The sequence below is a fragment of the Sphaerodactylus townsendi genome, linkage group LG01 (assembly GCF_021028975.2).
Source record: "Sphaerodactylus townsendi isolate TG3544 linkage group LG01, MPM_Stown_v2.3, whole genome shotgun sequence".
NCBI classification, from domain to species: Eukaryota; Metazoa; Chordata; class Lepidosauria; order Squamata; family Sphaerodactylidae; genus Sphaerodactylus; species Sphaerodactylus townsendi.
Window position 1 is genome coordinate 156,715,725 of NC_059425.1, and position 23,688 is coordinate 156,739,412.

Genomic DNA, 23,688 nt, shown 5'->3' on the forward strand with positions numbered 1-23,688 from the left:
CTGTGCAACTGGTTCTTTGGCCAGAATGGTGCTGGATAACTTTTGACTTGTTTCTCAGTCTCTGTGCTACATAGCAGATTTCTCTGTGGAGTCTCAAAAGTTTCTCTGGGTAGAGATGGGTTTTCTTTTCCAGTCCTACCGTACTGGGTGCTCCTAAATTATTCCTTGGATATTAGCCAGAGGACAAATATAACCATGGAGCAGATTGGAAGCTAACACTAAAAAACATGAAACCTCCTTTCTCACATCTCCTAAATTTCAAACCCTCTTCTAGGTATATTGTCGAAGGCTTTCATAGCTGAAAACAACTGGCTGTTGTGGGTTTTCTGGACTGTGTGGCTGTGATCAGTTTTATTTCCTAACGTTTCACCTGCATCTATGGCTGGCACAGAGGTAAATGCATCTTACAATGACATGCCTGTGAAAATGCCAGCCATTGATTCAGGTAATATGTTAGAATGTAAGGCTACCAGACCACGGCAGCAAAGCTCATACAACCCGCAACAGCCAGTCGCTTCCAAATCTTATCTACTGTGGCTTATTATATATTTTTATGTATTTATTTCATTTGTGTCCCACTTTTATCCCCAGTGAGGATTCAAAATGGCTTACATTGCTCTCCATTTTATCTTCACTACCCAACATCACTTATTAAGCTTCTATGGCAGAATGGGGATTTAATCCAAGGTCTCCCATATCCTAGTTTGACACTCTAATCACTGCATCACACTGGCTCTGCAATGATGCTAACCATGGTTAGCCCTGACCTGGTTCCAAACCCTGATTAAGGGGGGAAAGGGGCAGCAGGAAATCCTGCATGGGCTCCCTATTAACAAACTGTGGTATGCAAAGAAGTATTGCTCCTGTACCATTGTTATGGTATTAATTACTTATATTTTGTAAATTATTTTGTTAATGTGTTTTCTAAATGTAAGGCTACCAGACCACGGCAGCAAAACTCATACAACCCGCAACAGCCAGTCGCTTCCAAATCTTATCTACTGTGGCTTATTATATATTTTTATGTATTTATTTCATTTGTGTCCCACTTTTATCCCCAGTGAGGATTCAAAATGGCTTACATTGCTCTCCATTTTATCTTCACTACCCAACATCACTTATTAAGCTTCTATGGCAGAATGGGGATTTAATCCAAGGTCTCCCATATCCTAGTTTGACACTCTAATCACTGCATCACACTGGCTCTGCAATGATGCTAACCATGGTTAGCCCTGACCTGGTTCCAAACCCTGATTAAGGGGGGAAAGGGGCAGCAGGAAATCCTGCATGGGCTCCCTATTAACAAACTGTGGTATGCAAAGAAGTATTGCTCCTGTACCATTGTTATGGTATTAATTACTTATATTTTGTAAATTATTTTGTTAATGTGTTTTCTAAAATCTGTACTGTAAACTTGTTAGATTTTTTATAAAGCAAAGTCCTCTTTATTTTGTATTTCAAGTACTGACCTTTATTGGAACGAGTATGTGGAAATGAAGCTATTATTTGTGTCTACCTAGCCCTAAGAATTGGTTGGTAGCAAGCACACTCATTCATATTTTTTTATTCAGAGCAACTATGGAAAGCAAAGAATGCAGCGTTGAGGATGCCCTGACAAGAGATGGTGTGAATGGCACTCAGCAGCAAGCTCAGGAAGAATTTATTTTTCATGAGGAAACCATTGATCTTGGAGGAGACGAGTTTGAGTCTGAAGAAAATGAGACCATCTCAGAGGATTCCAATATCTTCATGGATAAACTTAATGAGAACATGATGGAAAGTGTCATCATATCAGATTCTCCAATTAATAGCGAAGACGATACTGGTGATCTCGGTTGCCTGCAAGAAATGGTGAAGCAAATGGAAGTCAAAGACCTTCATGCAGCTGAAGGGGAGACAGGGAAAGAAGCTATTAACACAGAGAGTACAATTGAACATGAAGCTGCGCCTCAAGATATTTCTGATGCTGGAATTGATGGTCAGCCCACATTAAACGAAGAGTTGATCGAGGCAGAAGCAATAGATGAACTGAAAGTGGGAACAGATGCAGAGTTAAGTAGCATCTCCAACAGTATTGATGATAGCAAAACTGGAGAAAATATATCCTCACCCCTTGCCACAAAACCACCTGTGGACTCTGAGCCTATTCCCGTGTGCACCATTTTCAGCCAGGCAAACCGCGTGAATAGCCAGCAATTCTTTCATGACGGTTTTGAGCCCCAAATGGTGAAGTCGCCCAGTTTGGGTGGCATCAGTGAGACTCCAGTGAAAACGCATCCACAAGTGGTCCAGCCAAGCCCTAGTTTAAGCAAGTTTTTTGGCGACACCATTAATACCAATACGCTAGCTTCCGATTTTTTTGATTCATTTACTACATCATCTTTTATTTCTGTCAGTAATCCTAATGCAAGCACTTCCTTGCCAGAACAAATGTCTTCTCTTATGTCAACTGGAGATTCCTGTGACTTTGCTGACCCTAAGTACTCTGCAAAAAACGGGAGATCTGTATCCTCTCCAGAAATGTCGCCGTCTCCCAAGCCATTCTCTCAGATCCAAACTGTTTTCCAAGGTAGCGACGATCCTTTTGCGACTGTGCTGAACATGAGTGAGATAGACAGAAGGAATGACGCCTGGCTTCCTAGTGAGGGAACTCGGAATGTGCTGATTTCAGTAGCTACACAGCAGTACAGTACTGTTTTCATAGAGAAAGAGAACCTCACAATGCCTGGCTTAAAATTTGACAACATTCAGGTAAGAGTTTTCAATTTGTTACCTGCTTTAAAAAAATGTATGAATTCTAGTTACTGAGAAAGAAGCAAGCCGCTGTTCATGAAGGCGCCTGGATTCAGTTGTCATGGGCAATTGGAGTTAGGTTGAAGACTTCAGTCTTCGATCTTGCCATGCTGCATGAGGGATGGAGGCAGCACAGGAACTTGCTACTAACTCCAACACATGCCCTCACTTGATTCTAGAATGTTCGTGACTGGGGTGGTGCCTGTAATAAACCAGGTTTGTGCCTGTCATAGACAAACCAAGGTTTGCTTCTGATGTCTGACTTGAGCTGTAATTTAATTACTTGAGATTGCCTTTCAGATATTTGATACATGTGCAAAGAAGGTTGTACGATTTGCTTTTTAATGGCCTTTGTGGATTTAGCAGCCAGCACACTGCTAAATCCCCTCCTCTTCTAGCATTTATTCTTGTTCTTGTAACCACCCCCAGCATTAACTGACAAGCGGCTGCTGTATACTGTGCTTTTAAATCAAAGGTTGCTTAGCAACTAACAGCCCTCAAACAAAGCCACCCGTGTCACTAACATTCTGGAATCGTGTGTGTGTGTTTGTGTGGTATCAAAAGTTTGTTATAGAAATGGTTGTTGATAATTGTGTCACAAGAATATGGGAAGGGAAAAAACCCAGAAAAGCTCCCATCCACCCTTGGAAGGGGTTCAGGCAAGATACAATGATTGTCATAAATAACAGGTGTGAAAGCAAATTGTCGGGAACAATGTCCTCCTAAAGAACAGTTCTGGTAGAGCTACTGCCTGTACACCAAACTGAACGTAGGGCACGGAAAAACAAAGACACACTCTCCAGAGTTTGAGGAAGCAGTGGGGAAAAGTCTGAGTAATTTCAGTATTGGTTATATGTAAGATTTTTCAAAAAATATATTATTCTGGTACACTTTAAACATCATGGTAACCAGCTTTGAGTCTTTTTAGAAGAAAAGTGGACTAAAAGTGGTCTTAAATAAATAAACTCTTCTAATTATGCACAGGCTTGTCTTCCCTGTTTCTTTTCATATTCCCATGATTTTATGGGCACCTGAAGGGAATATTTGATTTCGAAGACCTGAATTTGAATCCCCAAGACTTTGATTATGTGCTCCTGAAATTTTCCAATTTAGCTGGTTGAAGGTATTACAGAGCTACAAAAAACTCAAAACATCTTGATTTTTTTTTTTTTTGGTAGTGGCTGTTGTCTTCCCACTCAGGGTCACTCTTCTTCCAGTCTTAGCTTACTTTCCTTTCTTCATTTTCCTTCATTCTCTATTCATATTCAGAATGTTCTCTGTTGAGATTTGAAATGGCATCAACAGCTGCTTGCTAGCTATTGTCAGCCATAATGGCTTTTAGTTGCGTCAGCAGAATCTTCGCCATTGTGTTATGGTGTTTGAAGAGATTTCTAAATGGGCCTGAGTGAAACTGCTCTCATTGCGTGGTTTGAGGATTGCTTGCTCTACCAGAGTGTATCCAGACCAGAACTCCAATTGCATTCCAATTCAGTTCTTTTCTTATTTCACCCATACATTCAAATGAATTTGAAACAGTGCACCTGAAACAGTGCAAATGAATTTGAAAGAACAGGGCAGCAAAAGATAATCTTAAGGTAGCTGATAGATTGGCAATGCAATCCTGAGCAGAGTTTACACCCTTCTAAGCCTGTTGATTTAGAATTGTGCAACTGCACTATTAACTTCTACTAAAAGATACATGAGCGAATAGTAGAATGACACAGTCAGAGTTTTTAATTAGAAGAGGAGGAGTTCTTCTACCTCACTTCTCTCAACCTTTAAGGAGTCTCGAAGTGGCTTATAATTACCTTCCCTTCCCACCTTATGAGGTGGGGCTGAGAGAGTTCTAAAGAAATTGTGACTAGCCCAAGGTCATTCACAGGCCTCATATGGAGGAGTGGGAAATCAAACCGAATTCTCCAGATTAGAGTCCGTCACTCTTAACCACTGCACCACACATTTAACCACTACACTGTATCAATTATTTGTTCACTTAATTGATATTCTACCTTCCTCCTCCATGGGGACCTAAAACAGCATACATCATTTCCTCCATTTTGTCTTTACAAGAACCCTGTGAGATAAGTTAGGCTGAAAATGTGAGTCTGGTTCAGGATCACTCAGCAAGCTACTGTGGAAAAGGGGAGATTTGAACCTAGGATCTCCCACATTCCAGTCTAGCGCTCTAACCACCACAGTGGCTAAAAAAAGATGAGCAGTGGTCTCATGAATAGGAGATGTCATTGGAGTTGTCTGTCCATGTCAGTTGTGGAAGTGTTGGCAGCTTTTTAAAGAAGCACGGTATTTAGATTACTAAGTAGTGGTACGTTCGGAATGATAGACTTCACTATTTCCTTGTCCAAATCTCATCAGCAGATTCCATAACCAATTACTGGAGTAAATAGATGCTTTGTCAACAGTTGCCTCAGCCTGCTACTACGTCTATCACCATTACAGGGTTCTAAGATTTGTTTTTTCAAGTTACTGTCAAGATGTTGTTTCTGCAGAAACACAGAGGGCACCTTTTGTGAACAAGATGCTCACTCTCTTTGTTTGACATAACAGACGATGTCAGCTGTGTTCAGTTCCTGTTTGAAAAAACAATGGTTTCCTTTCAGAACATTTGGAATCATTTATTTATTCGAGGACCTAGTTTACTCAGGAAGGCTTAAACCACACATTGATAGCTCTATGGTGCATAGTTTTTCCTTAATAATAACATTGCAACGTATTTTTTGTGTTTGAAAGTAAGAACGTTGACTCTTAGAAATTTTTACTGATGTTCCCAACATTTTTTTTGTCTCTCAGGGAGATGCTGTAAAAGAGTTGATGCTCCGCTTCCTTGGTGAACAAGCTGCAGCAAAGAGACAAGTTCTAAATGCCAACTCGGTTGAACAGTCTTTTGTAGGACTGAAGCAGCTGATAGTAAGTAAGAATGGGTTAAATTTCTTGGTGCTTGTCGAATACTGTGATTCTTCACTACGTAGGCGGGGGTTGCAGGCCTTATCCATATTATCAGCTTAGAACTGAAGATTTGCAAGTCTCGTGGTTCAAGCATTCCCATTGAGACAGCTTTTTTTTGTATTCACCTGAGCCATCAGATCGGATCAGAGGCCACTGAATTCTTAAGACACGTTTGTTTGCTTCTGTCTTATTCTCACCCAGTGGTGATTTCTCGTCCCACACTTCTGTCTCAGTGCTGTTGCTCCTTCCTTTCCGTCAGCTTAATTCACTTACTCCAGGTCCACTGAAGCCACTGTATTTCTTCTCACCAAGGATTGCCTGAAATTCAGTCTGTAAGCGGTTGTAGGTAGGAAGAAAAGCTACAGCCCATAGAAAGACAGAAAGTGTGCAAAAGCAGAGGTGTGTTTATGGCGTTGGCTTTAATGAGATAACCCCAGATGGCTTAAGCTAGAGAGTTATTTCATGCATTAAATTTCTTAAAAAGTGCTGGGACAAAATACCCATCTGGTGGTTCACTTTTGCTGGCTTCTTGGAAATTCAATTTCCTGTCTTAAGCTCACAGGCAAGAAGGCTACTAAACTTTTGTTGTAATAAAACCTGTTTTGTGTCTGGAATGCTGGTAATTTGGAAATAACATTGCCTCTTCTCTCAAGAGAGTATGAGTCTCACTTTACAATCTGCATGATGAATATTTTGAATATTGATTTCTCATATTCATGCATTGCTGCATGAGACATTCCATTATCTGGGAAACAGATTAAGCCAGCCATCCAGTAGTGCTACCTTCTAGGAGCAAGTTGTCTTAAAATCTATTTTTGGCACACACAAAATCTATAACTGTTAGCTGCTATTGTTCCAGAGGTTGACATTTTAACATCTCCCTTAAATTGACAACATTTTCATAGTAAGGTATTAGGTGATGTATACTTTTAGCTATAGAAAATATACAAGAAATGGACTAAGAATGTTTAATTATAATATTTGTGCCGTGTTAATGTATTTTATGCTTGTGGAAGTTCAGCCTAAGAAGGGGTTAGTGACTGGGATTTTTTTAAAGTAATGTCAAAGTGTTCTACCAGAGCAATTTATGTTGGAGAAGAATGTCATAGCAAATGGAGGAGGACATTTTAATCATTTTAATGGTGTCGCATGTAGAGTTAATGACTCCCATTTGAGAGTCTGTTGAGGGGGGAAATCATATACATTCTTTCAGTTGTGCTTTTGATTAACGTTAAATTCCCATATGTTGTCAAATACCAGAAACTTCAGGTTTTGCACATTGAATTTTTACAGAATGAAGCTTTTAATCTCTAAAACAAGAGTGCACACTCAAACTCTTTAAAGAAGGCATAGCTAGTCTGTGACAAGTGATCCTGAGTAGGCACTCTTTATTAAGGACATAAAAAGTTCATTGCAGTATCAAATCAACATTCCCTATTCCATCGTTCTTTGCAAGAGTCCCAACAAGGAGAGTGTGTTAAACAGCCGATGAGAAATTGGCTAGTAGCTCATCAGTTTGTCTGTTTTGCCCTCCCTTCTTCTAAGGAACTCTTACACATCATGAGATTCCAGTGAATAGAGTTCACACCCAAAAAAATGTGTTTTTACTGATATGGTATGCATTTGCACCATAGCACCTGCCAGTATTTCCTTTGGTGCTCACCAAGCTTTTCAAGAAGTAGGTGAAGCCATTGTAAGGCAAGGGTTGTTCTGGCTGCCCTCAATCAAGTGAAAGGGTTTTCCACTGGAGGATCAGGACGACACCTGGGTTCTACTTAGTCAGTGTATGGTTCCATTCTACCTTTAAGCTTTCCTTTTGCCCAAGAGTGAGAGGAGAGAGAGATTCCATTTGGTTCAGTCTCCTGCAACAGCTGTATGGGTTTGGCTCTACCTCCTGTAGCCGCCATTTTTAATTGGCACTCACCCACTTCCTCCCAGAATGTCAAAGATGCCCACAAGATCAAAAAGACTTAGTGGCCTTAAAGCATACACCAAAATGACATAAAATGTTGTGATCCCACAAAAAGAAACATTCTGGAGTTTCCCAACAGATTTAGAAAAGGGTCCCTGAAAAGAGGAAACTTGAAAGCCAGTGCAGTATGGAAACATCTCAAGGTTGTTGTTGTTTCACAGATAAAATTGTTTGGTTGAGAGATCACTAATATTAGCTTTTTAAAAAACAAGCCCAGAGTGGGACATGGCTATGTTCCAATGTAATGGCAGGCCCAGGTGTTGTCAATCTTGAGTGCACCCAGATTATTTACTTATTTGAGCTACTGATATCCTGCTCCATTGATATCACCATTTAAAACAATATTTGGATAATATCCAAAATCAACAACAGCCAGATATAGGAACAGAGATCTCCCATAAAAATCAATAACATAAGAACAATGCAGTGAAAAAAATTCTAAAACAGATGAATTCTTAAAATTTCTATCTTCGGGTAAAATCAGCAAGCTCTATTGCACTCCCCAAGTAGTGCAGAATAGAACAGCAGCGTCTATTGAATAACCTGTGGTTACTGGTTTTACCAGAAAGGGGAAGCTAGGTTTGCAGTAGCTCTGACTGCATTCTTATGAACAAATCAGAGTTTGTTTCTGAGGGGACAAACCTGGTTAACTGCTATGTTCATGCGCTCCTCTCCCCCTCCCCTCTCCCTTCACTGGCACATGGTGGCTAAAGACCAAATCTTCAACTAATTTCAGTTTCTTGTAGTGTCCACATGCAAGTGCCTTAGCAAACTACAGTTTCTTTCTTTACCAGTAATCAAGATTCTTAATTAGAGTTCAACGGTATTTAAGAGTTCTATTTTCTACAAAACAAATACATTTGTTAAATTTTCTGCAATTATGCACTTTAAATTTAGCTGAAGACTTTTTTCACTTAGGATGTGATAGGGGAGGGGAAAGGAACATGCAAAACTGACTATCAACCAGTTTTTTTCTGAACTGAGCCTTTGTGTTAGGAATTTTGTTTGCTGACTGGTGCTGATATTTTAACATTAGACAGGTTTCTTAATTTTGGATGCTGTTTGGGGATAGATGAATACTCTTCAGTCTGTCACTTCAAAGAAGTAAACAGATGGCCATCAAAAATTTAATAACAGTTATAAAAAAAATTGAATGTATATTTGAAATTGGACACCCATTCATTTATTTATGGCTGGTCCATTACTCTGCTTCATCACCTGAACTGTATAACCTTCATTGTATATGTACATCTGTCATACATCAAAGACCAGATGGTGTCCATTCCTGCAGTTTCCTGTCCTCTAGCTCTGATCCCATTAGCATGCAGTCTACTCTATGTCTGAACCTGCGCAAGGTGTATAAAGACATGATAGGGCATCTGTGGTAGTGACTATGAGTCTGGGTGGTGAACCAGAAAGTCTCCTGGCTCACCTGAGCAACCCTGAGGAAAGCCACTGTACTCACAGCCTCTTGCCCACAAAATGGGAATAGTAACACTAACTTGTGTTACAGCAGAGGCGTAGCTCCAAGGGGACCGGGGGGGGGGCGACACACCAGGCGGGCACCCTTGGAGGGTTTGGATAGGGCGTTCTGGGGGCATGGTGGGGCATTCCAAAGCAGGACGGGGGCAGAGGACGCACCAATCCACCGGGCGCTTTCCCCCCTTCCTACGCCTCTGTGTTACAGTGCTATCCTCAGAATTATTGCGAATATGTATGGTAAATTCTTCAAATGTTCTGAAGCCATGGTCATGTTCTGTAACAACAGCTGTAATTTAAAGCTTTGTGTTCTGGATTTCCTGAGGGTTAGCTACTTCATCCCACATGATTTTTCACTCTGCCATACAACTTTCCATTTAGCTCGCTGCATCAGGTTTCCTAAGTGAGAAATTGAAACCAATTTGATGCAGATATAATCTGGGCTTGGGTACTAACCCACCGAAGCCAGGGTTTGATGACTGACAGATAATGGGATAAGCTGACAGAAACAAGGTTTTCTTTTCAAACTGAACAAGAATGAAGTTTTATTAATAAATAAATGTACAACTGGTAAATATGAGCAATCAATCAGGAGCTATGGGTGCTTCTGACAGTATATACCAAAGGAAAACATTATCTGGGAAGTGTTATAAATGCAGCAGTCTGCTACAACTAAGTTACGCACTAGATCCAACAGATTCTGCTGGCCTGCTATAACACTTTTGTATATTCTTTTCACTGGAAGATAGGGGAACAACCAAAAATCTGATATCTCCACAGATTTTTAAATTCCTGCGCCTGTTTTTTTTTTTTTAACTTATAGGCTGCCTCATCCCCGAAGGGCTCGAGGCGGCTCACAACATGGCTGTTAAACTAACCTTCCTATTACTCACAACTTTCAACCTCTAATCCTCACCCCCCCTCCCCAAATTCTGATTGACTGAACCTCCCCCTGTCAAATCTTCACTTTTCCTAGTACAGTGTTGGCGAACCTATGGCACGCGTGCCAGAGGTGGCTCTCAGAGCCCTCTCTGTGGGCACGCACGCACAGAGTTCATTATGGGGGGGCAGAAAATCGCTCCCCACATGCACATCTAGACTTGTCTGGGCCCCTGGGCACGACGTGCACGCACCGCGACGAGCAGGGAGGACTCGACTGGCTGCCTGAGATGGGGGCAGAGGCAGAGGAGACAGAGATGCTAGAGAAGTGCAGAGCGGAGCCTACTGTTTTTTTCTAAACTCAGTATTCAGGTTAAATTGCCGTGTTGGCACTTGGCGATAAATAAGTGGGTTTTGGGTTGCAGTTTGGGCACTCAGTCTAAAAGGTTCGCTATCACTGTCCTAGTATAAAGTCCATATTGACTGGCTCAGAGCACTGCTCTGATTGGTTCCTGTGTTGTGGGAAAACATTTCCGTGCTTTTCTCTGCCAGAGGCTACTTTAGCTCTTGGGACAGATTTTTTTATTTCCCCTCTCCTTTGAATAGCCTCACTCCTTATTACACACTGCTTTTCAAATGTGAAATAGATTTTCTATTTAGCATTAGTCAGAGTTGCATAGCAGTTATGGTGTTGGGCTAGGACAGGGGTAGGGAACCTTTAACACTCAAAGAGCCATTTGGACCCTTTTTCCACAGGAAAAGAAAACACTTGGAGCCGCAAATAATTTTTGACATTTAAAAGAAGGATAACACTATATATATTGGGGTTTTTTACCTTTTATTCTGTGGATGCGCTCGCCCTGCTGCCTGCAGGGCGGGCAAGGATGAAGCTGGCGGCTCGGCCTCGCCGGCAGCCGGGAAAGTGCCCGCCCCGCTCCAACGGGGCGGGCGAGAGGGGAAGCCCGCGGCGTGGCCCAGCCGACTGCGGGCAGTTGGTGCGCCCGCCCTGCTGCCTGCAGGGCGGGCAAGGTTGGGGCTGGCGGCTCGGCTCGTGGAGCCACAGTGCCAGGGCAGAAGAGCCGCATGCGGCTCTCGAGCCGCAGGTTCCCTACCCCTGGGCTAGGATCTGGAAGATCCAGATCCAAATTCCTAATCTGCCATGGAAGCTTACTGGGTGATCTTGGGCCAGTCACTTACTCTCAGTATAATTTACCTCACAGGAACTCTAGAATTACAACTGATTTCCAAGGCAGAGGTCTGTTTCCCTGGAGAAAATGGCACCTTCTAAGGGTGGACTCTATAGCATTACACCGCACTGCCTAAATCCTGCATTCCCTAGGCCCAAATTTCCAGGAATTTCCTAATCTAACCTTGGTAACCCTAAGGAAAGTAAAATGATGTGACCCACTTGGAGACCTCCATTGGGGAGAAAGGTGGCTATAAATCAAGGAAACAAACGAGAGCTGTTGTTTTAGAAAAACATGTCTAAAATGCTACAGTTGCTTAGTTATTTGAATTCAAGTCTCCCCTTCTGCTTCGGTTACCAGTCAACCAAAATCACAATGTGCTGCTGTCTTTAGACATGATCTCTAAGAACAAGGGTTTTCTTTTACTTGAAATACTGAAGACTGCATAATCCATGACCTACTGTTGCAACTGGATAAGTGGAAGGTTATTGTTTATCTTCCCAAATTCCTCCTAAGGTTACGCGGAAACACTTTGGGTGTCTTTTTTCTGGTTACTCTTCCAGAAGTGTCTTTTACCTCCTCAGAAACCTTCATTAGACAGCTGGTGCACTAGTTCCCTTGTAACCTTTAAGAAATGTCATGACACTATATTCTGAACAAATGAAGAACATAATAGTCTTCTTCCACTATAGTAGGAGGCATTCAGCCCGCAAGCTCAGCGGAACTGGGACTTCACCCATCATGATTTAAGACTGCCCTGCTGCCTGTGCTCAAAGAGCAGTCCAGGAGGAGTTATATGATGGATGCCTGTTGTACATTTACAGAAAGAAATTTGACATTCTTGAAATAAAGAGAAATGTGCATGGAACTTAGCCAGTATGCTATGTTTCAGAACATCCTATTTTTGCCATGTCCCTGGTTTTTGAAATTTTGAGCTAGTTACAACTGGGGTTTTGTTTCTGTACTATTTTGTAAGAAAAACGGTGATCAGTTCAGCATGCTGCTAATTCTAGCCTTGCTTTCAATGCTTTCTGAATTATTCCTGTGCGATAGTACCTGGAAAAAAGTATTCAGTGACCTAAAGCTTAGCATTGGTTTATAGGAGTCTTTAATTCTCGTTTGAAATTCAATGGATGTTCTTCAAGAGTTAGAGTCTGAAAGTGTTTTCTGGTTCCTCTAATCAGTTCTTAGGATACCTGTAAATACACCTTCCATATATCTTGCAGACCGTTTCAGTGGCAAAGCATACAGAAAACCAAGCCACCTTTTGCAGAAGTGTGTGGATGCAGGGGGGCATAATTAACACAGTTAGAGTGTGGGACATTATTCCAGTTAAGGTATGGTCTGAGGAAACTTGGGAACCACTGTCAGTAATACATTCTCCTTCTACCCCCCAACTGACTCCCAGTTTACAAACTTCCAGTTTTCGCAAAAAACAATAAAAAAACAAAACCAGAAACTGGGTTATTCTATAATATATCTACAAAATTTACTGGGGGATTATTATTTTGCCTCATAAACTGTGTTTGTACCTGTCACAGAAACCTCTGTTTGTCTGTGACATCTGAATATAGTCCTGAGTTTGGGAAAGGCCAGTAGAATATTTTTTCTCTTAACTTCTGTCTCTGACTTCTCTGTTCTGTTCCTCTTGTGAACCAGCCCGGGCGTGTTTTTTCAGGGAAGCTTATCTGGTTTTAGATTGTTCTGGAAAAAAAATGCATCTGTGCAGCTGGCTGTTTCAAATCTTATATTCGCTGAAACCAATTATTTTGACCCAGTTATATTTTTTTTCAATTAAATCCTATTGAATGATTCAAAACTAATAGGTACGCAAGCGCGTCTCAGGCAGAATGTAACGGCGATGTTGTTTGGAGATCAAATAGGCAGGAGTCCTTCCCACAGCCAAAAGTTGTGCAGTTCAGATGGGTGAAAAACGGTTCACACTTTCTGAATGGAACATTCACTGGCCTGTCATAATAGATGGTATATGCTTTTCCACTAGCAATCTTCTAATTGTAAATTGTGAGTCATGCCTGGCTGGACTTTTTGCCTAATTATACAAGCAGCTTTGACAAATGACATTCCACTTCCTACTGGCCAGCTTTACTGACCTTGTCATTGTTACTAATGGTTAGCTGTAGCTGCTTCGAGCCAAATAAGCAGCTTCAAGTCATAAGCATCTGAATTTGTTTCTTAGCCTGTTCTCCCCCCCCCTCCCCCCGCTTCTCCACAGAGCAGCAAAAACTGGAGAGCTGCAGTTGACTTATGTGGACGACTTTTAACTGCCCATGGCCAAGGCTACAGCAAAAGTGGCCTCCCCACAAGTCATACGACAGACTCACTGCAGGTAAGGTTGTCTTTCAATTAGGCAGACGTGTGACTATAACTTTACAGATAAGATGTGTATCATGGCGAGCCTGCATTTGCCTTCATTTCCTGAATTTGCACTTCAGAGCAGGATTGGGTAATTTTTCATGGATCCTGTTAGAAATGTAGTACAAGCGTGTTTCTTATGACTAGTTTATGTATTCTGCTTACGCAGAACTTAAGAACATATGAAGAGCCTTTTTGCACCAGACCTGCACTCCCATCTAGTCCAGCAGTCTGTTTTGCCCAGCATAGAGGCCAAGGTCTTCAAGCCTCGTGATTTCTCCCAGGGCTGGTATCCAGAGGTTTACTGCCTCTGACTGTGGAGGATCTCTTTGACACAATTGCTTATAGCCATTGGCGAACCTATGTTCCGTTTACAGCCATCCATGTTTGTGGTCATCACTACATCCATTGGCAATGAGTTCTGCAGTTTAATTACTCATTGAATAAATATTTCCTTTTGTCTGTTCTAAACTCATTGCCCATCAACTTAATTTCTCCCTCAGTTCTAATACTACGGGAAAGGGATGAAATGTTCTTTCTAAATACTTTCTCCAACCACATGCATAATTTTATAAATCTTTCTCATGTCCCCCTTCAGTCATCTTTCTTTCTAAACTGAAAAGTCTTGGAGGCTTTAGCCTCTCCTCATAGGAAAGGTGCACTCTAACATGTGTGAATAGGGTGGACATTAGCCAACTATTGGGCAACAGATTTCATCCATCCAATATAAAGTTCTCAGGAGATGGGACTGGTAATTTCCAATGTGTGGTTATGTTGAGGTTGTCCCTAATTTATTCTGATTACTGTCTTTGTATTCAAAAGTGTATTATAACTGTGAGAGCTGTGACTAAAGCCTTTGAGTTGAATCCTGTCAATTAGTTATGCAAATAACAGGCATTTCCGTTAGTGGAATAAAACTTCCCTCCTTCCTCTTTCATCTTCAGCCCATGTCTCCCCAAATATTTTTCCTGTGATCTCCCCTCAGAACAGCAGGAACTCCTCCCGTCCCTCCCTTGCATGCCATCCCCTTCCCTTGCATGCCACTCCTCCCTCTCCCTCCCTCCGCTAGGGTGGGTGGTCCAGGTCCAGATGCTGGGCACCCTCCCCTCCTTTGCATTCCACCCTTCCCTTGCATGCCACCCCTTCCCTCCCTTCCCTTGCATGCCACCCCTCCCTCTCTCCCCTCCCTCACTCCTCTTCCCTTGCATGCCACCCCTCCTCCTCCCTCCCTTCCCTCTCCCTCTGCTAGGGTGGGTGGGCCAGGTCCAGATGATGGGCCCCCTTCCCTCCCCTTCCTTGCATGCCATCCCTTACTCCCTCTCTTGCATGCCACCCCTCCCTCCCCCTCCCTTCCCTCCGCTAAGGTGGTTGGGCTATGTCCAGATGCTGGGTAGAATCCACACCTTTAAGAGATTAAAACCAACGCACAGATGCCCTTTTAAAAATACTATTTTTATTAAGTCTAACAAGTTAAGATACAAGAAGTAATCATGAAGACAGTAATAAGTGAGCAAACTAAAGTTGCTATCAGTGAGACAGGATGTTCTGGCAGAAACTAGGGAGTGGTAAAGCTATTACAAAATAACAAGTCTAAGTGGAATGGTCTGAATCTAGATATTTAAAATACCACTGGTTTCATTCACAAATGTACTAAACTGGTATAAAACCTGAGATATTGATGTTGAAACAGAAATCCGTGGGGTTCACTGTGATGCTAGGAAAGATGGCTTATTGCCTACCCTTGTTCTAGTGTGGCAAACTATATTATAGCAACAGTAAGTGCAAACATGTATACCTAGATTTCACTTTAAAGTATGTTCTGCTGTGATACTGTTTAGGAGCATTTTAGGTCTCATTTATGTTGATGGTCCTTCGAAGTAATCGTAATTAAATATTGTTGAATGCCAAAGGCGTAAAGATGTTTTGTAATGACAGTGTAAATTGGACTTTGAGAATCCTAAAAATGTGGAATTCTGAATCTCTTTTGACTGCTTTTCATTGTAAATAACTAAAGATATAAAGGTTCATATGTGATATAATAATGCTACCTAAAGAAATGTATTTTGAAATCAGATAATAAACTTTGATGCAAAGATAGCCATGATAATTATGTAATGCTAGTTACGATGTTCAGTTATAGAGAGTAAAGTGGAGCCATCTCTGGAAATGTAGCCTTTTTTGGTTTTGTTCAATTAGCAAAACTGCTTTAAGTTCACTGTCCCATACAGATCACTGAATATATCTTAGTTGTTGTTTTATCCATTAATGAAACTGATAGTAATTTAGTTTTGTTTGTTCTTGACAGTAGAAGAAGAATGTAAAACTTTTTTTCCTCTTTTAAGCTCTGGTTCGTAAGATTGGCACTTTTGGTGAAGCTGGGACTCTTCCAAAATGCTGAAATGGAATTTGAACCATTTGGAAACCTAGATCAGCCTGATCTCTATTATGAATATTATCCCCATGTTTACCCAGGACGAAAAGGTAAACTTTGTTAAAAGTATTTTTTGTTGTTGATGATGTTGTCATTGGCAGTATTGGTAACGTGGGCATATTGGAGCCACAGTAAAGAATATTTTGATCCCATTTATTTCAGTGGAAAAAATCATACTTAGATCTTCCAGTTGATATGTGTGAGTGGAACAATGCAATCCTGTGGAGAGTTACTCCAGTCTAAGCCCATTAATTTCAGTGGACTTAAATTAGAGTAACTCTGTGTAGAACTTTTGGACTGTGTGTAGTAATGCACTGCCGACCCAGCAGCTGCAGTAGAACGCTAGACGCCAACGGGACTTAATGGGCTCACCGGGTCGCATTCCGCACTCTAATTCTATCCCCCCCCATGAGTCATCGGTCATGAACTGTCTGGCTCAATCATCATGAGGGACAATGGTCTTGCCCCAGGTGAGGATTAGGCTCAGACGCGAGACGCCCTTCTCCTCAAGATCGTAGCCAGATGAGATCATCATGCATCACATGATGATCTCCACCCTCCGCCTCCGCTTCCGGAACTCCCCCCGGGTCCCTCCTCCTACACGCCGGAGAGAGTAATAAAGGTGCCAGGGAACCGCAGACGGAGAGACTCGCTAGGAACACGGACCGTCTCCCCGCTGCTGGCGTATCTCCACCAGATGTTATCTCCGCCTCGCTCGTTTCTTTACGCTTGACCAAGGTGGTCACCACATGCTGGTGCCGCAAACCCGGGAATCCTTCGAACCTCCACCCTGCTCACCGTCGCCTGGGGAAGGGGTCCGCGATACCGGTAAGTCCGCTGGATCATGACCAGGGGACCACCTTCGGTATCGCCTTTGCCTGATCGGGCGCGATCCAGAGACACGCTGGCCCTAGGACACTCTCTCGTCCGACGGAACACCGGTGAGTATGGGAGCTTGCAAAAGCAGGTTTATGGACAAGCACGCCTGATCTAACTGAAAGCATTAGCTAAATGCAGGGTCCCCGTAAAAGAAGGGAGCTGCGCAAATTGGTTGAGGAGATTGAAGCTCAGTGTCCATGGTACCCAGAGGGGGGGGACATTGAATCTTAAGGACTGGGAAAACATCGGGCGCACTTTCATTAGAGCCTCGCGGGCCGATGTCGCTGTTACCGACGGAGACAATGTTATGTCAGCCATCAGCCTGCAGACCTATGGCTCCCTTTGCTGTAGGTCAGCCCTCCTTTCGACCTTTTCACCTTCAATTTCAACCCGTATTTTTCATCCACTAAATTGGACTTCTGTCCTCCTTCTGCCCCCCTTGCTCCTCTTCGGCCATTCCAATTCTCCACGTTCTCAGTCAGCCTCCCCTGCTCCGCTTCATTTTCCTCGAGCCGCTGCACTCCGCCAGCCATCGTGCAGAATGGCGCTGGTTTTCAAAAACTGCGAGAGCGATAGCCACGATCTGCAGAAGAAAGAGAAACCCTTGACGGAAGACGATGCCGAGTCCTTGCATTGTGCCTGGCCCACTTCACAGATAAATGTAGGGGAGGGATGGCATAGTTCAAGGGTTGTCGAAAATCCCCTTGAAAGCTATAATATCCTCACCGAAGCTCCAGCAAGGGACGGGAGTCACCAGCCCCTATGTGAGAAGCATGCTCGCAGTCGCGAGGAGTCACCTAATGGTTCCGACGACTGGAAGACCACCTTCCGCGGTGATGCCCTGAGCCCTGCACAATTTGTGATCTGGGAGAGCCAGAAGTTCACCAGCAATGCCTTAGCAGGGCAATCGCCTCCCAAGCGCCTCTACACCAGCACAACTTTTAATGGCCGGCTGCCTTCAGTAACCCCAACAATCAGATTGTCCTGCCTGAAGCCACCCCACGGGTCGCCTCTGAGTGCGCTATATGCTTGTCAGGGGTCCCTACTCCTGGCCAGCTCACAGAGCTTCTCTCCGCACCATCCGCAAAACCCCAAGAACCCCATGTCGAGTTTTGTGAGCAGGCTCCAGGAAGCTCTCAAGAGGCAGGTTGATAACGCAGGAGGCTCAGGGCGAACTCCTTAAGCCTTTGCCAAAGAGAACGCCTGCTGAGTGCGTCGTAGCAATCGCTAAGGCTTAGGGTAAGAACCCTGAACTGGCCGACATAAGCAGAGGCTTTGCCAGGATATCGGGTCCTCGCCCACCACGCTGACCTCCTGGACCGCTGCCCTCCATTGCTAGAAAACAGCCCTCGGTGGGCAGATGTTTCAATTGCCACCAGTCCGACATCTTCCAGTAAAGATTGCAGGCTGCCCAGTAGGGGCTCTACAACTCGCACTGGGTTCCTCCCCAAGGGGAGAAGACCAGGAGGTCCCTCCTCCAGCCTCTCCTTCCACCCCTAAACAACCATCCCTTATTGTAGGCACTGACCTCGCCGCCCGAGTCTTCAAGCAGACACCCCAATGTGGGCGGCATCCCAGGAACGGGCCTTTTCCTCACGAGGGCAGCCGCACGCTGCGGGCTCCTACGCCTAAAGAGCATCCCCGCCCCACCTACACAGCTAGAGGCTCAGGTGGAACCCTAGGTGCGGGGAGCCTCGCACGGCTATCAGCTGGCAGGGACCGGGCGGCCTGATCAGTGGCCGGCTGGGGCCATTTGGGCACCCGGAAGGGAGGAAGGGGAGCAGGCCACACCGAAGCTCCCCTCAGAACTGGCGGGTAACCATCGCTCTCCCATTAAGCATGAGCTCAGACGAGGCCTCGCTTCACTGCTCCTCCCCTCAATGCACCACGGCGACCCCTGGGCAGAACAGTGGCCACTGCTCAGGAGAGAAATTATTGACTGCCATGCACCAGCTCGCGGGAGGAGCAGCTGGGTCAAGGGCCACATTGAGACCTCAACATCGCCATGGAACACACCTGTTCTTTTGTAATAAAAGAAGAGTAGGCCGATGGCAATTGCTACAGGATCTCAGAGCAGTAATGCCTGCATCCGGCCCATGGGCCCTCTTTCAATGCGTAAGGCTTACCCACCCCAACCTTATCCCTCGGACTACCAGGCCTGGTTGTTGACCTGAAGGATTGTTTCTTTTTGTATTCCCTCTCCTAAGACCGAAAATATTTCATTTTCACGGTGCCGGTGCTTAATTCATCAGCAGCCCACGTACAGATACCAATGGAAAGTTCCGTCTCATAGGAATGCTCAACAGCCCCAATCTTATGTCGCCTCTTTCATCACGCCTCTAGTTCTGCTGCTACTAAAGCTTCGAGCTATAGTCATCCATTACATGGATGATATCCTAGTAGCCGTGACCGACCATCTCCCTCGCAAGTGGGTAACGCCAGCTGGCTTCTGCACGCTAAAACAGTCAGGCTCTGCCATCGCCCGAAAGGTGCAGAAGAACTAACCATTTCTTGTATCTTGGGGCATAAACTCCTCCACTCCTACTCTCTGTCATACCAGAGATACAAATCCAGACACCACGCTCCTCCAGTTGCAGCTGCTCGGAACCCTCAACTGGGTCCGCCCCTTCTTGCCCTCACACCACCTTCCTTGCTCAGCCCCCCTGTTTTCGCTTACTCTGGCCAAGAAAATCCAGGGACAGGGATCCAACTCACCCAAAAGCACAGGACGCTTTTCAGGCAGTAAGGGAGGTCCTAGCCCGCACATGGGTGGATCACCGGGTCCCCCAAGGATCAACCTCTCCCTCTTCCTCTTGAACACCCTCTCCTCAACCGAGTCCTAGGGTACATCACGGTCGCCACAAACCTTCTTGGTCGCAATGGCTCTACCTACCTCATGTGCCCGCAGTACCTCCACCCTCGGCCAGCTTTAATGCAGATCTCATCAACCAAGGGCCAGCACACTCTGGTAATGGTGGGATGGGACCCCCTAAAAAAAATCGCTCTCTAAACAGAACAGAATTCCAGCATCTCTTGAACGCTTCTCACCCCTCCAGCTGGCTCCTGTAGGTACTCTCGTGGGGAGATCCTCTTCCACCTCCCCCTGTGACCCGCCACTCTCCACTTCTACCCTGCCCCGCTTGCCTTTAGCATGCCTCCCGCCTCTGACTCCAAGGCTTCCCCACCATCTCGACCGGGGCAAGCTGCCGCCATTGCATTTCAACAACATGGTCAATGGTAGACCGCTTTTACACGCCGCCCAAGCTCTCCGCCAACGGAGCGAATCTCGGCCATGGGCCATTCTCTGGCCTTTCAAACTTTCCCCAACCCTTCAACCTTTCTGGTCGATTCTCAATAATGCGGGCGAGATCGTGGACGCTCCACCTACCCGGAGCCTACGTGGCCCCCAATCGACTTCAAAACCTCATGAGTCTCTTCCTGACATTACGGAACCTACTAGCATCCAGAACCTCAGTACCTCAGGGGCCATAAGGCGCAGCCACACGCCTTCAGGCTCCCTCAGCCAGGGGAACCAGCACGCAGACAACGCTACCCACATCTCCACCCCCTTCTCCGACCCCTTCCCAGTCACACTCCATTTCTTCACCAGGGGCAAAAGTACTCGCCCGATCCTGTAGTGGTTCCTCAACCAGGCACAATCCATCACAGCCCGTGCACGCTCAGCCTCAACTTTGGTAAACCCAGGGGGCCCCAAGGGGACTTGTGGTAAATGGACGAACCTTAGTCCCTGCCTCCCAGCTCCCCTGGAAGCACCTACATGTAACTATAGATACCTACTGGCAACGCTCTGGGCCACACCACTGAAATCACGCCATCCAGCACCTCTTTGCATGCATAACCATCATGGGCCTCCTCGCTTAAAACGGACAACGCCGCGATACTCTTCCTCATGCCATGCTCCAGTTCTGCACCAACTGGGGAATCGTGTTAACACACGGAATTTCTACAACAGCACCGCAAGCAATCGCTGAGAGAGCAAATCGCAACTTCAAAGAAATTTTAGCCAGACAACTAAAGAAAGGGGAGTGTAGCCCCATTTAGGCCACATACAACAAACAGTTTCAAAAGTACTCTTCACCATCAATCATCTAAATCTGCTCGCCCACATCATCAGGGCAACAGGTCACCCCCGTGAGAAAGACACTTCAGGGCAGTCAGACCCTCTCCCCACGCCAAGGTCTACTACCGCCAGCCTCCCCAGACGAACTCTGGCGGGGACCGCCCCCATAACCTGGGAAGGGTATGCTTCAGTCCTTCTCCTCCCTACAGGTCCTTCTATGGATTCCAGCCCGACATGTCCCACCGGCTCGGTGAATCGATGCCAAACGGCTGCCACACCACCTAAGATGGAACAGGTCCCCCCGAGTACCCCGCCCCATAGCCTCAGCAGACTTACAATCAGCATCGGAACGTAATTCAAGATCCAGCATCCCAACCCGGCACTCCCAGCAGCCGCACCTCGCCTCTAGACTGGGCAACCCCAAGCTGCAGCCCTATGCTATCACTGCGATTTTACAGCCATCAGCAGCTACTCATACAACTACTCCCCACCGTGACAATCGGGTCACCCCTGCAGGATCTCATCTACAACCGCCATCCTCCTTTTCTCCCATCGCCTCGGGTTGAATTTGAACCACAGCCGGGAACATCCCTGATAGGTTAACCCTTGAACCTCCTCAAATGCTTTCAGCCACTTGAATATTATCGGAACACGCCTTCTTTCACAACCTTGCTCGCAAGAATCACCGAACTTGCAACGCTAAGCATGTTTTATTGTTTAAATTTATTGCATGCTCCAATTTTTGAAGTTATGTTATTCGCTATTACTGCATTTCCGCCTGTCTATCTGCCGGACTCTGCTACCGCCATCATCATCCTACCCCAGGTTTCATCTTCAGGAGCCCGGACGCCGCCGGCCACGCCTCCGGCCCGCCAATCCTCCTGTCGACCCATGCCTCCAAAGCGAGTCTGCCTCGGGCGCCCCTTGTGGGAGCCCCCGGACTTATTTCCTGTACTATTGGCCAGCTGGCCTGTGCCCTTGCGAAGTCCACCAACTCCACCCTCATTGCCCTGGATGCCCTGGTGAGAATGTACATAATATGTGTTGTTTTAATCTTCCTGATGATTTCCAATTGATTACGTGAGCTGCAAGAAGTTGTATCTAATCTGAAATATTATGTTCACTTTTGTCAGTGGTCAGCCCTCTGAAGCTTAATATTACCGGGGATGATTGAAATGCCATTGTATAGCTCTTGCATTGGTTTAATTGTATGCCTCTGCTATCGGATCTTGTTTTCGTTTCACGGTTTATTGGGTTTTGCAATGCGTGGTGGAAGCTCCCCTCAATTTCCCCACTTAAACTAAGTTTCTAATCGCATATACTGGCAGCTTGATCAGCTTGGCTTACAAACGGGCCGGAGGGAGACAATGCTGCCCAGCTTTAAATCGCCTCTTCAGCATTCTCTGCCCCCCCTTTTCTAAAATGTAAAAGGAGGAGATGTAGTAATGCACTGTCGCACTCCAAAGCAGCCCGTGGTAGAAACGTTGGGACGCTAACGGACCTACTGCCTTTGCCGGGTCGCACCAAGCACTCCCCACTCCTCATCCCCCCCCATGAGTCAACGGTCATGAACTGTCTGCCTCAATCACCGGGCTTAGGGACAATGGTCTTGCCTCCCCCAGGTGAGGATTGGATTTCAGACGCTGTGACGCCTTTCCTCTCCTCAAGACGTAGCGCCTGATGAGATCATGTATCACATGTATTTATCTCCATACTCAGCTTCCTGCCTGAACTCCCCGGGTCCCTCCTCCTACACTGATAGAGTAACAATAAAGGGAGGTGCCAGGAACCTGGGCAGACCTGAGACTCTCGCTAGGAACACGGACCTCCTCGTCTCCGCCACTGCTGACGATCTCCACCAGATGTTATCTCCGCTGCCCTGCCTTCCACGCTGACGACCGGGCTGCAATGACTACAACTGTGTCCCTTATTTTTAATTATGTATGTACCCTGGACTAAGAATCACAGGTCTGCAACCTTTAAATTAGTTTGATCTTTTAACAGCCTGCAGGGAGAAAACATGTAATGTAAAAGGGACGTAGCATCTTGGTTACCTATTCAATCCAGAATTCCATCCAGTGAGCCCACAGTGGCTATACTTAGGAGAACGTTGGCATGTAACAAGACATTCAGCCGTTGTTCTTGAAAGAGAAGCACAACTTAATTAAGTCCTGTATTTCAATCACGAATGCATTTCATGAAGGAAAATACACGATACTCATAAGTGAATAATTATATCAACAGTAAATGGTCCTAGCATTTGCACATTCTTATTGTAGTTCAGAAAGAAGAATTGTGATCTGAAATGGCATTACCCAGGACTACAACTTGAAGGAAGAGAGTTTTTAACACCTATTCTCTGTAATCTCACATTTTCATCCTTAGAAAAGACTGCCAGAAACTGTCCAGCCAGATTTTGAGATTAAGAACATCTCCTGTACAGATATAACGTTTAACCATGCTTTGTTTTTCTCAGCCCCACCCACCTCACAGGGTGTTTGTTGTGAGGGGGGAAGGGCAAGGAGATTGTAAGCCCTTTGAGTCTCCTTCAGGAGAGAAAGGGGGGATATAAATCCAAACTACTACTACTACTCTTCTTCTTCAAGTATTACATGTGAATTTTTAAACCGCGATTAAGGATTGGCTGCAC

At 45.0% G+C, this 23,688-nt stretch overlaps 1 protein-coding gene across 1 annotated transcript in view; it reads left to right on the top strand.

Moving 5' to 3' along the window:
* Positions 1–23,688, top strand: part of TRAPPC12 (trafficking protein particle complex subunit 12) — a 77,355-nt gene that overhangs the window by 5,465 nt on the left and 48,202 nt on the right. Inside the window, exons 3-6 of the mRNA XM_048498139.1 lie at positions 1,572–2,751; positions 5,602–5,718; positions 13,508–13,621; positions 15,990–16,128. Coding sequence (XP_048354096.1) covers positions 1,579–2,751; positions 5,602–5,718; positions 13,508–13,621; positions 15,990–16,128 — 1,543 coding nt within the window. The 5' untranslated portion in view covers positions 1,572–1,578. The remainder of the gene's footprint in view (positions 1–1,571; positions 2,752–5,601; positions 5,719–13,507; positions 13,622–15,989; positions 16,129–23,688) is intronic.